General features: G+C 41.2%; 1 protein-coding gene across 1 annotated transcript; it reads left to right on the top strand.

Annotated features, from left to right (window-relative positions):
* The first annotated feature begins 586 nt into the window (after positions 1-586).
* psmd6 (proteasome 26S subunit, non-ATPase 6) lies at positions 587-7,610 on the top strand. Its single transcript, XM_083938811.1, has 8 exons — positions 587-832; positions 1,937-2,142; positions 4,232-4,377; positions 4,471-4,690; positions 5,382-5,490; positions 5,728-5,896; positions 7,246-7,323; positions 7,416-7,610. The coding sequence occupies exons 1-8, from the start codon at positions 688-690 to the stop codon at positions 7,510-7,512; spliced, it is 1,170 nt and encodes a 389-aa protein (XP_083794937.1). The 5' UTR covers positions 587-687; the 3' UTR covers positions 7,513-7,610.
* The last annotated feature ends 5,516 nt before the right edge of the window (positions 7,611-13,126 follow it).

The following is a 13,126-nucleotide window of genomic DNA, read 5'->3' as shown; positions in this document are numbered from 1 at the left end:
ATTTGCATCAAAATGTTCTTAAAGTACAAAAACTAAAGGCACTCATTATGCAGAATAGCCCATTTCATAATATTATATTATCAGATTATGAGTATTGATATATTAATGTGAATATCACGTTAATGTTGCAGCTGGTAACGGAGGGGTTAATTTTATTTACTTTAAATTCTGCTGTGTATCTTAATATATAACGATTAATATTATTCAATTTGTTGATAACAGTTTGTATTAATAATCAGAATCTGTAAAGTAACTAGCAACTAAAGATACCAAATAAATGTACTGGAGTAAAAAGTATAATTTTTCCTTTGAAATGTTGTGGAGTAGATGTTCTTAAGTACAAGTGCCTCATAATTGTACATTACTTGAGCTAATGTACTTAGTTACTTTCCACCACTGCAGCAGTAATCGTAGGCAATCTGGATACAGTAGTGTAGTATTTGGACACGGTTGTTGTTCGCACTGATGTCCAGCAGGGGGCAGTAACTGATAACTTGGTTATGAAATGTCAGGCTGTATCCACTCTTTCCTCCACTCTATGATTGAGGCTCCGCCGGAAACAACAGTCTGCAGGTTTCCGCTCTATAGTTTTCCGTAGTCATCGTTAACGTTTAGCTGGTAGTGATCACCGTCTGCACAAAGAAAGCCTTTGATTTCAAGTCTTTGTTTCTTTTGGAAGAACAAAAAATGCCGCTAGAAAATCTAGAGGAAGAGGGTCTGCCCAAGAACCCCGACCTGAGGATAGCACAGCTGAAGTTTCTGCTCACGATGGACGGACACCGGCAGGACGCTAAAGTGAAGACGGAGCTCATGGACGCGATCAGAGCTAACAGTGAGTTAGCATATATGACTTGTAGCGGCGGCCTGGTCATTATAAACATGGTGCTGATACTAATGTTCAAACTTTATTGTTGTGTGCATAATTGGCTTGTAAATGTTCAAACATTTTAAAAATGTACTCAAACTTAAACTTAACGAGCATTTCAACAAAAATCACCGCGCTAGCTAAAGCTATTAGCAAACGTCTGCTAGTCGAAAGGCAAACTGACGATGGGTTCTTTGTTAAACTGTGCTTAATACCATCACGTTATTTACTCACACAGAACAAAATAAAATAGGCTGCTTAACTCTTACATTCAGTGTGTATTTTGTCGTGTAAAAATGATCCCACTAGGTCGTAAAAGGTGTTTCAGGATTTCCACAAATTTTCCATTTCAAAAGTCCAGACTTCAGAATCAAATTTCAAGACTTCGCTGAGGATTTTTCGGTCGATATGAAACATCTGAATATCAACTGTTGGATGCTTTATGTCAGTAAATGGTTTTAAAATCCACCTTTTAACATGTATGTTAAAGTCTGAATATGTATGCCATTATGTTGCCAGGTAATCACAAGACATTTTTACATATGTATCTTAGGAGAAAAGTCAGGAAAGGTCATAGAAAAGTTTGCCAGAAAAAGTCATAGTATAGTTTGTCGAAATAGTTCTTAAAAAAACAAAAGTTTAAATATGATATGTCAAAAAATGGCAGTCATAGGAGAGCCTGTTTAAAGCAGGCTTCTGAATTGAGGTATGTCAAATAACATTTGATTTAAAAAAAACATTTTTTTAATATTATGTATTTTTACATGTCCAAAAAGAAAAGGGAAGAGGTATACACTAAAAAAGTATATTACAAAATAAAATGGTTTCTCATATATCCATGTCAAGTATATATTAAAATTTCTTGCATATTTATTTTATTTAATCAAACAATATAAAACGTATTGACGTATTTTAGCATCCTAAATATTGATTTATTCAGAATTTTAAAATGAACAAAAATCGAAATAAAATAGAATGAAAAAAGTAATTGGCAAAGGATAAATAACAATCTACATAAATAAATAACGTTAGTCCACAGGTTAAACTATCTTTGGTGTCTCCCTGCTGCAGATATGGCACCCTATTATGAGAGTCTGTGTAAGGATCTGAAGTGGCAGCTGGACAGCGACCTGCTCAGTAAAATGAAGAAGGCCAACGAGGAGGAGCTGAAGCGCCTTGATGATGTGCTGGAGGATGCAGAGAAGAATCTGGGAGAGAGCGAGATACGAGACGCCATGATGGCCAAGGCCGAATATCTGATCAGGATCGGAGACAAGGTAACTCACCCTCAACAGAACATTAAAAAAACGTTTATGAGTATGCTTTCTGGAGCAAAATGTCCAGTAATGTGTGAAAGTATAGGTGTTTTTTTTTTTTTACCAGACGCAAGTTTATCTAATCTGTGAAATGTGGTGTCATTTTACGTTTTTCTTTATTTCTGTTGAAATGGAAACCGTCAGCACAATCCTGAGAACATTTATGGCGTGTGTGCGCTTGTGATAAGCTCGGGGCAGTACGGTGAAGGCATTTCAACTGCTTTTTTAAACCACTAATATTGCTCAAAATATCTGCCGTAGCATGAGAAGCATCCCTTCACATAAAACGAAGCAGCGACCCAGAGTATTTAAAAGAGTGTTTTGAAAGACTTACCTGTTGGCCCCGGTACCAGCTCCTCTAGTAGTAAAGTCCATTCAAGTTGATTACCAAATGCAATCCAAAAGGAAGGAGCCCACTGATGATTTATTTACTGTCCCCAGCTAATCAGTGATATCCACGCCCGGCTGTTAGCGACTCTCCAGGATTTCTCCGTTAATAGTTTACACACGGAAAACTGTCTCGATGGCTTATTTGATGTATATAAGTGCCGAAAAAGACCATGGGATGATTTAACGCCGGAATTACACTTACACGCTTATTACACTGTTTTCCTTTCTTCCAAAATCTAATTTTGCTGCCTTTCATTTTTATCTAAGACTTAGACTTCTCTTTATTGATCCTTTGGGATGCCTCCCGTAAGTAAATTGAGTTTCCAGCAGCTTACAAAAACACAAGGGAGGTTTAAAAAAATACAGTATAAGATAACCAATAAACTCTTAACTTTAAATGAATACAGAAAGTATAAAAAAACAATAAACTCTTAGTTAAATATAGGCATAGCACAGGCATATTCCTGTCTTCTTGATTAGATAATTAGAGCAGATATTGGCTTATCACAGAAATATTGGTATCTATCGGTATTGGAGTGTATGTTTTCCAACATGAAAACATTTTTTATTATGCGGAAAACAAATGGTATTGTATTGCTATGTATTTTAATTGTATTAACTTAAATGGTTAATTATTGACTAATACTGAACATCGTACTATTTATTCATTAATCGTTTTCAACAATTGAGTGATACTGAACATGATGTTTATTTAGCTATCAAAAAAAGTGGTCTTTATTTTCTCAGTGTTCATTTGTAGAATTGGTTGAACATGTCCAGGGCTTAAGGTTATCAGGGAACCATGCCTGATTTCAGGAATAGACATTTTTTAATTCATATTATTCTGAATTCAACACATTGTATGCAATTCCTCCTGGAAAACTGTTCGGGCTCACAAATCTTTTCTTGCATTGACCCCTGAATGCAATACATTGTATAGTAATAGTATTAAATATTCTTTAATAAAGTTATCTGTTTAGGAGAGCAGCCTTCTGATTTTCCTAGAGATATATATGTGCCCAGTCCATCTAGAAAGGGTCTATTTTCATTCCAGCTCAAAAATTCACTTTATTGGTTGCCAAATCGGTAATGTGTTCATTTATTTTCCGGTATCTGCCACAACAATCCCATATCAGTCAAAGCCTAGTAGACAGAATCCATAACATGACCTTTTTCACTGAAAGCTGCTCTCTTCAAATGTTGATAAATTCATACACTTTCCAGAGTTTGCCCATGTTTAATGTAGGTATTTGTGTAAGTTTATATCACAAACACTTAATCATGCTCAGTATTGGGCGTGCCACAATATAAATTCTAAATCAAAAATCGATCAAAATTAGCTTTCAGAGAACTCAATCAAAAGCAGAATTGTCGGTTCCCCCTTTTTAAATACATTATTTTCATTTGACCATATAGTGTTGTACATACCCAAAAAAATAAGATCAGCTTCCTGTATACCCCTCCTATCGTGACCAGGCAATATAGCAAAGTGGTCGTCATATTTCATCTGAAATAGTATAGCACTAACTACAGATCAAGTATTTTGCCAGAAGTCTTTGGCAAGATGAATGTAGCTACATAAATTGATCATAGTGCATACACACATTTGAATAGCAGCAGATTCTTTGACATTGCCGTCCTTTGTCCTGTGTGTTGACAGGAGGGCGCCCTAACAGCCTTCAGGAAGACTTATGATAAGACAGTGGCTCTGGGTCACAGACTTGATATCGTCTTCTACCTGCTGAGGATCGGACTCTTCTACATGGACAGCGACCTCATCACGCGCAACTCTGAGAAAGCCAAGAGGTAAAGGCTCCGATAACCTCTGTTCTGAAATATCTCCACTATTGAGTCCTGTTCGTCTTTTCAGGTCTCTTCATGCACCTCTTTTATCTGCAGCCTTATTGAGGAGGGGGGAGACTGGGACAGGAGGAATCGTCTGAAGGTCTACCAGGGTCTGTACTGTGTGGCCATCAGGGACTTCAAGCAAGCCGCTGAGCTCTTCCTTGACACAGTCTCCACCTTCACCTCCTACGAGCTCATGGACTACAAGACCTTCGTCACCTACACAGTCTACGTGTGCATGATTGCCCTCAAAAGGCCTGACCTCCGTGAAAAGGTAGATCGAGTGTGTGTACTCACAAAATACTATTGAAGAAGTTTCTTTATATGTTTATTTGTTAATTTTTTTAAGGGTGTTAAGGCCTATACACAGTTGGGTTTTTTTTTTTTAATGCTGATTATCGCATGAGTACTTTCACACCCTTTTTTAAATCTGATCTAGGCAAATTTTTCTTTTTCGCCCCACAAATGAGGGCCAATGATCAACCAATCACGTTGTGTTGTCATAATGGGTCTGCTGCCAAGACGGCAAGCTTTATTACTCCTTCAACCTTGACAAAGGCAGCGCATACCACACACTATGTTGCTAACTGTTTACCAGAGGGAACTCGATTTTCAGTCAACATTTCGTATATACATAGAAGGAAAAAGCTTACAGTAACTTAGGCTATACAACAACGTACCTCAGAAAGACAGCCAGTCCCTGCTCTGGATCAATAGTATCCGGCCAGTTGGTTGAATAGTTTTAATGCAGAATATTGGCAGGCGAGTATTTCACATTCACTTTGTGTTGTTTTTTTGTCACAACTCCGGTGTGTAAAGGCCTTACGTCAGGTAGTGAATTTGACTAATTGGTTTATCACTATCTATACTGAATTTGTGAAATACCTTCACCCATGTTATGGTACTAGCACTGCACATTTTCAGACACGTGTAAATTGACTGCAAGGAAATGTGTTCCGCTTCAGGTAATAAAGGGAGCAGAGATCTTGGAAGTGCTGCACAGTCTGCCTTCTGTTCGCCAATATCTGTTCTCCCTCTATGAGTGCCGCTACTCTGTCTTCTTCCAGTCTCTGGGTGAGGAAGCCTTTCCTTTTTATTGGCCCAAGAAACTTCTGGTCACTTGTAGAGTGGATGGTCATGTTGCCGTTTAAGTTCTTTCCAGTCTGTTATTTAACATATTCCCATATTTAATTTATTTATGAAGAATACGTTAGAATAAGATTTTAGTCATGTGTGTTTTAATCGCGTGTGTCATGTTGTAGTATTTCTCCTGCTTCAATAATGACTGCAAGTTTGTTCTTTGTGCCATAGCCATGGTGGAGCAGGAGATGAAGAAGGACTGGCTCTTTGCACCACACTACCGCTACTATGTGAGGGAGATGAGGATCCAGGCCTACAGCCAGCTGCTAGAGTCCTACCGCTCTCTCACCTTGGGCTACATGGCCGAGGCCTTTGGTGTCAGCACAGAATTCATTGACCAGTAAGTGTGCCTGCACACCATGTTCATACGCCCCATCCTCTGGAGACCTTCTATATATGCATCAGTTGAGCCTCACTGTCACTGTGTTAGAGGGCATGCATACTGTATATTTCATTCTACAGGACTTGTATCAAGCTAAACAGACAAAACTGCACCAATAAATGAGAACCAATGACCTGACTCCTGTTACCAGTAAGCTTTACTTTAGCATTGATTCCCCAAGAAATAGTGTTTTAAAGCTTCCTGGGAATACTAAATTTTTCATTTGGGTCATTTCCAGTTATTATGCTAAGCTAACGAGCTGCTGACTGCATCTTCACATTTACTGTCCAGTAGGGCGTTTACTCAAAACTTCGATATTCAAATATAATTCGAATATAAAAAAAAAAGATATTTGAACGAATATTAGGCAGCCCTTAATACTCAAACCTGTAATGGACATTATTTTTTGGAAATGTGTTTGCTTGTAAACGTTGTTTTAATTCAGATTCTGAGGCGATGTTAGCGTCAGTCTGGAATAGGGGTCTCAATGCGTGACACTTAAGACGCCTGGAATTTTAATTAAAAACAGTCATGACTGTGTTTTGCTTCTGAAAACATCATTGCCTGCCTATTGTCATTGATACACTGCCCTTTAGTGGACAGAAGGACGTGTACAACTTAATGTTGATACCAATATAGGTCTAACTGAAGGCATATAATGGTCAAAATATTAATAAATATTAAAATATCATTTGAATAATGATATTAATAAACAAACAAACTTCGCATTTTATTTTTGGGCAAAAGTCACAGCCCTAGTGTATAGACACGAGAGTAGTGTCAATCTTCTCATTGCTGCGAGAACATGAATGAGCAAAAGTATTTATCCTTATGTAGTATAGTAGTATTTTCTTCAAGAAATTATGTCATGGCTGCTTTAGACAGGCTCTCCTATGACTGATTTAAGCATTTTTTGGGCATAATATATCATGATTTTTATTACTTTTTCGACATACTATATGATGACTTTTTTGGACACGCTTTTTTTCTATGACTTTTCCTGACCTTTATCCTACAATAAGTATGTAAAAATGTCTTGTAATTACATAGCAACATTTTGACATACATAGTCATGTGTTAAAAGTTGGATTTTTAAAACTATTTATTGACATAAAGCATCTGACAATTGGTATTCAGATGTTTAATATCGACCGAGAAGTCTGAAAATCTGAGTCTGAAAAAGTCTGGAATTTTGAAATGGAAAATGTGTAGAAACCTTGTTTTTTCATACAATGTGCTCAGGTTAATATTGTGTAACGTTATCACATGATCTGGCTAACTGAACTGACTCTACTCTCCTTCCTCAGGGAACTGTCACGATTCATAGCTGCTGGCCGTCTTCACTGTAAAATTGATAAAGTGAATGAGATTGTGGAAACCAATAGGTAATGTTACTATTCTTTCAATCTCAGTACTTCTAGAAATATCTCAGTAACCAGTGGCAGGACTCTAACTCTCATCCTGTTCTTCTTTCCAGACCTGATAGCAAAAACTGGCAATACCAAGAAACCATCAAGAAGGGCGACCTGCTGCTGAACAGAGTCCAGAAGTTGTCGAGAGTTATCAACATGTAACCGTGGTGGCCATCCTGCATTCTTCTCCTTGGTATACTCAAACCAGTAGTTTGTCTGACAAAGTGACTCTTCTATTGTGTATATAATAAAACTTGTTTAACTGGTGACATTGCATTTCTATACAGTTTTTATTATTATTATTATTATTATTATTATAATTATTATATTTTATTATTATTTTATTTCAGTGGAGTTTGAGGGTAAACAAAACACTGGATTACAGTTAAGACGTACCATACCTGATTCCCTATGCAGGAAAAAAATAAACATTACAATTCACATCTGCCCACAACAGCTGTGGATTTCACACAGCTCCATGGGTAAAAAGTAGGAAAGTTGTGGCAATAACAATACGGTTTGCACAGATTTTCTTCATATCCACACGGGCAATGCACCATCACCGCTTCATGAGCAAGACTGCCCACCTTTTCATTAAAAAAAAAAGTAGTTGGCCAAGCTGATAGCAGCTTTTGGCTAGCTTTTTGGACTCCTCTCAGGCTACTGTGTGTAACCCGAGGTAACTCAAACGTGTCCCTAGAAAGAGTCAGACCAATGGAAAGTGAAACAACAAGGTGATTGTGTGTTGTTTAAGGTGTTGCAATTAACAGTTTACTGCTCCTGCTCTCCTTCCAAGGCTTCTGAGATCAGGCGCTGGGGGTGTAATTAAGTTGGAAATTCCAGTAGTCCAGCAGAATCTAACTTGAGAAAAATACTTGTACACACACGCACATTTGCACAGTCATTCGTAAACAAACACGGAAGAGATCGGCTTGTTGTCTCCCCAGTTGCTCAGCGTCACGACGGCTTGTTGCGGCAGCCCTTAATCTGAACCTAATGAGCTTTGAACTGCAGCTCAAGAGACCCGTGGTTGTTGCTGTTGTTCCTCCTACTTCAAGACAGGAAGACCTCTCAGAATACTGGGGCAACACTTGCGTGAGGGTCCTTGGCTCGCTCAAGGTCATTAGACCCCTGGCACTCCACACTATACATACAGTGCCATCGAACCCCCGCCCCAACACACACACACACACACACACAGCTTTGGGAGAAAAAGTAAGGACCACATTGACTTCACTGGGCAGTCCAGATCATCTCCACCCTGAGGATTGTGGGAAGCTGAGAGTAATGTGGGTTTGATTTTTAGAAGGCCTCGTGCAGTCCAGAGCAGTATGCGTACTTCCGGACTATGCCCCGTCCACCTGCCGGTTCCATAGACAGAAGCCGGATACCGCTGTCAGGGACGAGCCTTTGGCTGGGGGAAAAGAGGGAGAATAAAAGCTATGTTAAGACGGTTAAGTAATCTGTACGTATGCTAGTTCTCTGCTAAAATATTAACCGCTTTTCCTGGTAAAAAAAAATTAGTTTCTTTTTTTCATATAGATGCAAAGTTATACCTTTAGATTAAATGCCAATCAACTGTTTTTATCAACTCCCTACATGCATATAAGATGGTCAATTTCATGTTTAGGTTGCTGTTCCTGGATGACGTTTTCACATGTCGCAGTATGAAAAGTAAGGATGTAAATCACAAAATGAGTGGGTCCAGGTTTGGTCATGCTGGCCTGCCGCTACTTTCAAAGCTTAAGAGACAGGTATCTCTCCTACTTATTATTTAAATGCATCCTACAAAACCCACCTGATGTAAATGAGAGTTGTTGGGTAGCCCTGGTGTCCCTGGAATGCTCCGCCCATGCTTCCCATGGATGTTGTTAATGGCAGGTGACTCTGCCACGTTAGGTCTACCTGATCCAGCCAGCCAATAGTTCACTGTCATCTGTTTGATCCATTGTCTCGCAAAAAGCTCATTAAATAGATAAAACCGATGTTTGCATTTGGTAAGGCAATTAGTTGAATTATCATGTTTAGAAAATAATAAGTAATTGAATAATCTACCACTAGATTCCATTGTTTTCTAGATTTATAGTTGGGTTTATACAATCTCATGGTTCAAGGAAATGCCCATGTCCCAAATTTCAGTTTAATATGATATAAAAAGCAGGAAAATCGACGATCTGCTGCAGTTCAAACCGAGCATCAGAATGGTGAAGAAAGCTGATTAAAGTGACTTTGGACGTGGCATGGTTGTTGGTGCCAGACCAGCTGGTCAGAGTATTTCAGAAACTGCTGATCTACTGGGATTTTTACGTACAACCATCTCTAGGGTTTACAGAGAATGGTCAGAAAAAGAGAAAATATCCAGTGAGCGGAAATTCTGTGGGTGCAAGGCCAGGCTGGTTCGAGCTGATAGAAAGGAAACAGTAACTCAAATATCCACTGGTTAAACCTGTTGAAGAAGTCATTCAGCTTGTTCGCCCTCTCCACTGTCCCCCCTGTAGCTCTGGTCTTTGTGTTGTGACCTGTGATGGGTTTCACACCTTCCCAGACCTCCCTCATGTTGTCCTCCCTCAGCTTCTGCTCCACCTTTCTCCTGTAGCTGTCCTTAGCTTCCCTCACACAGTGTTTCACCTCCTGCTGTGCTGCCTTCATGGCCTGCCTGTCCCTGCTCCTGAAGGAAGCCTTCTTCTTGTTGAGCACAGTCTTAACTTCCTGCGTTACCCACGGCTTGTTATTAGGTTAACAGCGGACAGTCTTGACAGGGGAGACACATCTGCGCAGAAGTTCAGGTACTCCGTCAGACAATGTGTCATCCCCTTTATGTCCTCACCATGGGGGTTGATCAGCACATCCCAGACTGTGATGTTGTAACAGTCTCTCAGGGCACTTTCCATCTCAGGGAACCACCTTCTGCTGGTGCAATTGTCACTGTATTTTTGGACCAGGGGGGTATACAGTGGCTGTAGGTGAACCAGGTTGTGATCAGACTTCCCCAGTGGGGGGAGGGGAGTCGCTCTGTATGCATCCCTCATATTAGCATACATGAGATCAATTGTCCTGTTGTTTCTGGTGGGACAGTCTACAACCTGGTGAAAAACAGCCAAAGTAGAATCCAAAGTTGCATCAATAAAGTCTCCAGAGATGATCATAAATGCCTCAGGGTGCTGTGTCTGCAGCCTTGCAGTGACTGAGTGGATCTTGTCACAGGCAGTAGCTGCGTCCTCTCTTGAAGGAATGTAAACACAGACAGTGATCGTGTGACTGAACTCCCTCAACAGATAATACGGCTGTAGGCTAACAGCTAGAAGCTCGAGGACCCAGCAACATGAGACTGTCTTTATTGAGATATGTCCTGGTTTACAGCTCATCCCTCTGTGTGCAGAGCGAGCAGTTCCTCTCTTAAGTAATTGAGAAAACTGGCACTTGGTTGCATTTTAAAGTTTAAAATATCCATAGGATTTATATAAAACACACAATCTCTTCAAAGGAAGAGTAAAAAAGTAGAAAGAAAGGCATTAAAATAGGGTAAAAGAGCTAAAAAACGGAGGGCTACTGGAGAGGCAGCCGTCTCCTACAGCGCCAGAGTAAATTGTCATTATGGTTCAAACTTGTTCTTGGTCTCCCCTGGCTCATCGCGCACAATCCTGTCATTGATTGGGTAGCAGGAAGGGTTGTGAGTTGGAGCAGCGGCTGTCATTCCTCGTGTCTTCGTTTAGCCCCTTCAAAGTGTCCCCAGCTCCTCGTCACCTGAACCCGAAGATCTGTCCTCCGTGCCACCTGTCTACCATGACTTCACCGAGGTGTTTAGCAAGACCAAGGCCCTATCCTTGCCACCTCACCGCCCTTATGACTGTCCGATAGATTTGCTACCCGGGTTGACCTCCCCCCCCAGTCATCTCTACGATCTGTCGACACCTGAACGAGAGGCCATGGAGACATACATCATCCATCAAATCTGGAATCACTCATCCTTCCTCCTCTCCCCTGGGAGCGGGCTTTTTCTTTGTGTCAAAAAAAGGATAAATCATTACGGCCGCGTATCCATTACCGGGGTCTCAACAACATTACCGTCATAAACAAGTACCCTGTGCCTTTGATCAACTCCGCTTTTGAACCTCTGCATGGCGCCACCATCTTCTCCAAACTGGACCTCCGCAACGCATACCATCTGGTTAGGGTTAGGGAGGGAGATGAGTGGCCTTCAATACAACGCTAGGTCACTTTGAATACCTCGTCATGCCCTTTGGTCTCACTAATGCCCCTGCTGTGTCTTTGTGATCTTTTGAACCGTTCTGTTTTTGTTTACTTGGATAATATCCTAATCTTCTCTAAGAATGTAACTGAACACGTCACCCATGTTCATCAGGTCCTGCAGCGCCTATGACTAAGCTAACCTCTCCCACTACTCCCTTTGTGTGGTCATCTACAGTGGAGAGTGCTTTCCAGGCCCTGAATAAACCCTTCTCGTCCGCCCCTGTTTTGGTTTAGCCCGATCCCTCCTGCCAGTTCATTGTTGAGGTGGGCACCTCGGACCTCGGAGTGGGAGCTGTATTGTTGCAGCGTTCCGTGAAGGACAATGAGGTCCACCCCTGTGTGTTTTTCTCCAAGAAGCTGTCACCGGCAGAGAGGAACTATGATGTAGGCAACCGGGAACTACTGGCAATCAAATTGTTATTGGAGGAGGGGAGACATTGGTTGGAGGGGGCGGAAACCCCCTTTGTGGTCTGGACCGACAAAAAGAACCTGTCGCACATTCAGACGGCCAAGAGACTGAACTCTCACCAAGCCCAGTGGGCTTTGTTTTCTGGGTGGTTTAACTTCACGCTTACCTATATTCCAGGCAGTAAGAATGTCAAACCGGATGCCCTGTTTCGGACGGTTTTGGACCACATCCTACCTTCTTCCTGCGAAATGGCATCCCTCATCCCTCCCGTGTGTGGAAAGCCTTCTGCCAAGCATTGGGAGCCTGTGTGAGTTTGTCCTCGGGTTACCACCAACAGGCAGACGGAAAGGGCTAATCAGGATCTGGAGACTGCCCTACATTGTGTTTGCGCTCTGAATCCCTCGTCATGGTCTTCTCAGCTTGGTTGAATACTCCCACAACTCCCTCACCTGTTCCGCCACAGGTATGTCACCTTTCAAGGCCTCTTTAGGCTAATTACCCCCTCTCTTTCCTGTTCAGGAGTCCGAGATTGCGCTTCCGTCGGTCCACCATCACCTCTGGAGGATCCATCGAATCTGGAGAGAGGTCCAAGGGGGCGCTACTCCGCTCTGTGGAACAGAACCGCAGGATTGCGGATCGCTGCCGCGTCCCGGTCCCTAAATAGAGGCCTGGTCAGAGGGTCTGGCTGAACTCTAAAGACATCTCTCTGAATGTGTCCTCTAAGAAGCTCGCCCAAATATGATTGAGAAAGTGAATAACAGGCCGAGGTCACCGTGTACTGGGGACATAGACCTGATAAGCACATTCTGTTTAGAAAACAATAGAACTGTATTTGGGCATGATGACGTCTGGACACCAAGTAGACGCCACTGATGTACTGAGTGTGTATTGGAAAAACCTGACGGGGCGTCAAAACGTTGTCAGCCTCGTTATAAGACGGGAAATTCTGTTAAAAGACACTTGGAATTTTGGTATTGTGGATCTTGGAACTCTGATGAGTGTATCAAACCTTGATTCAATAAATTCTCCTTGATTGCTGTGAGACCTCTCTGCTGACTACTTCTTGTAGACCTTTCTATTTTTATAATACATTGTTCTACCATATTTGCAACCTGA

This window comes from Echiichthys vipera (genome assembly GCF_963691815.1).
Source record: "Echiichthys vipera genome assembly, chromosome: X".
Lineage (NCBI taxonomy): Eukaryota > Metazoa > Chordata > Actinopteri > Perciformes > Trachinidae > Echiichthys > Echiichthys vipera.
This window is presented reverse-complemented; position numbering and strand designations above follow the sequence as displayed.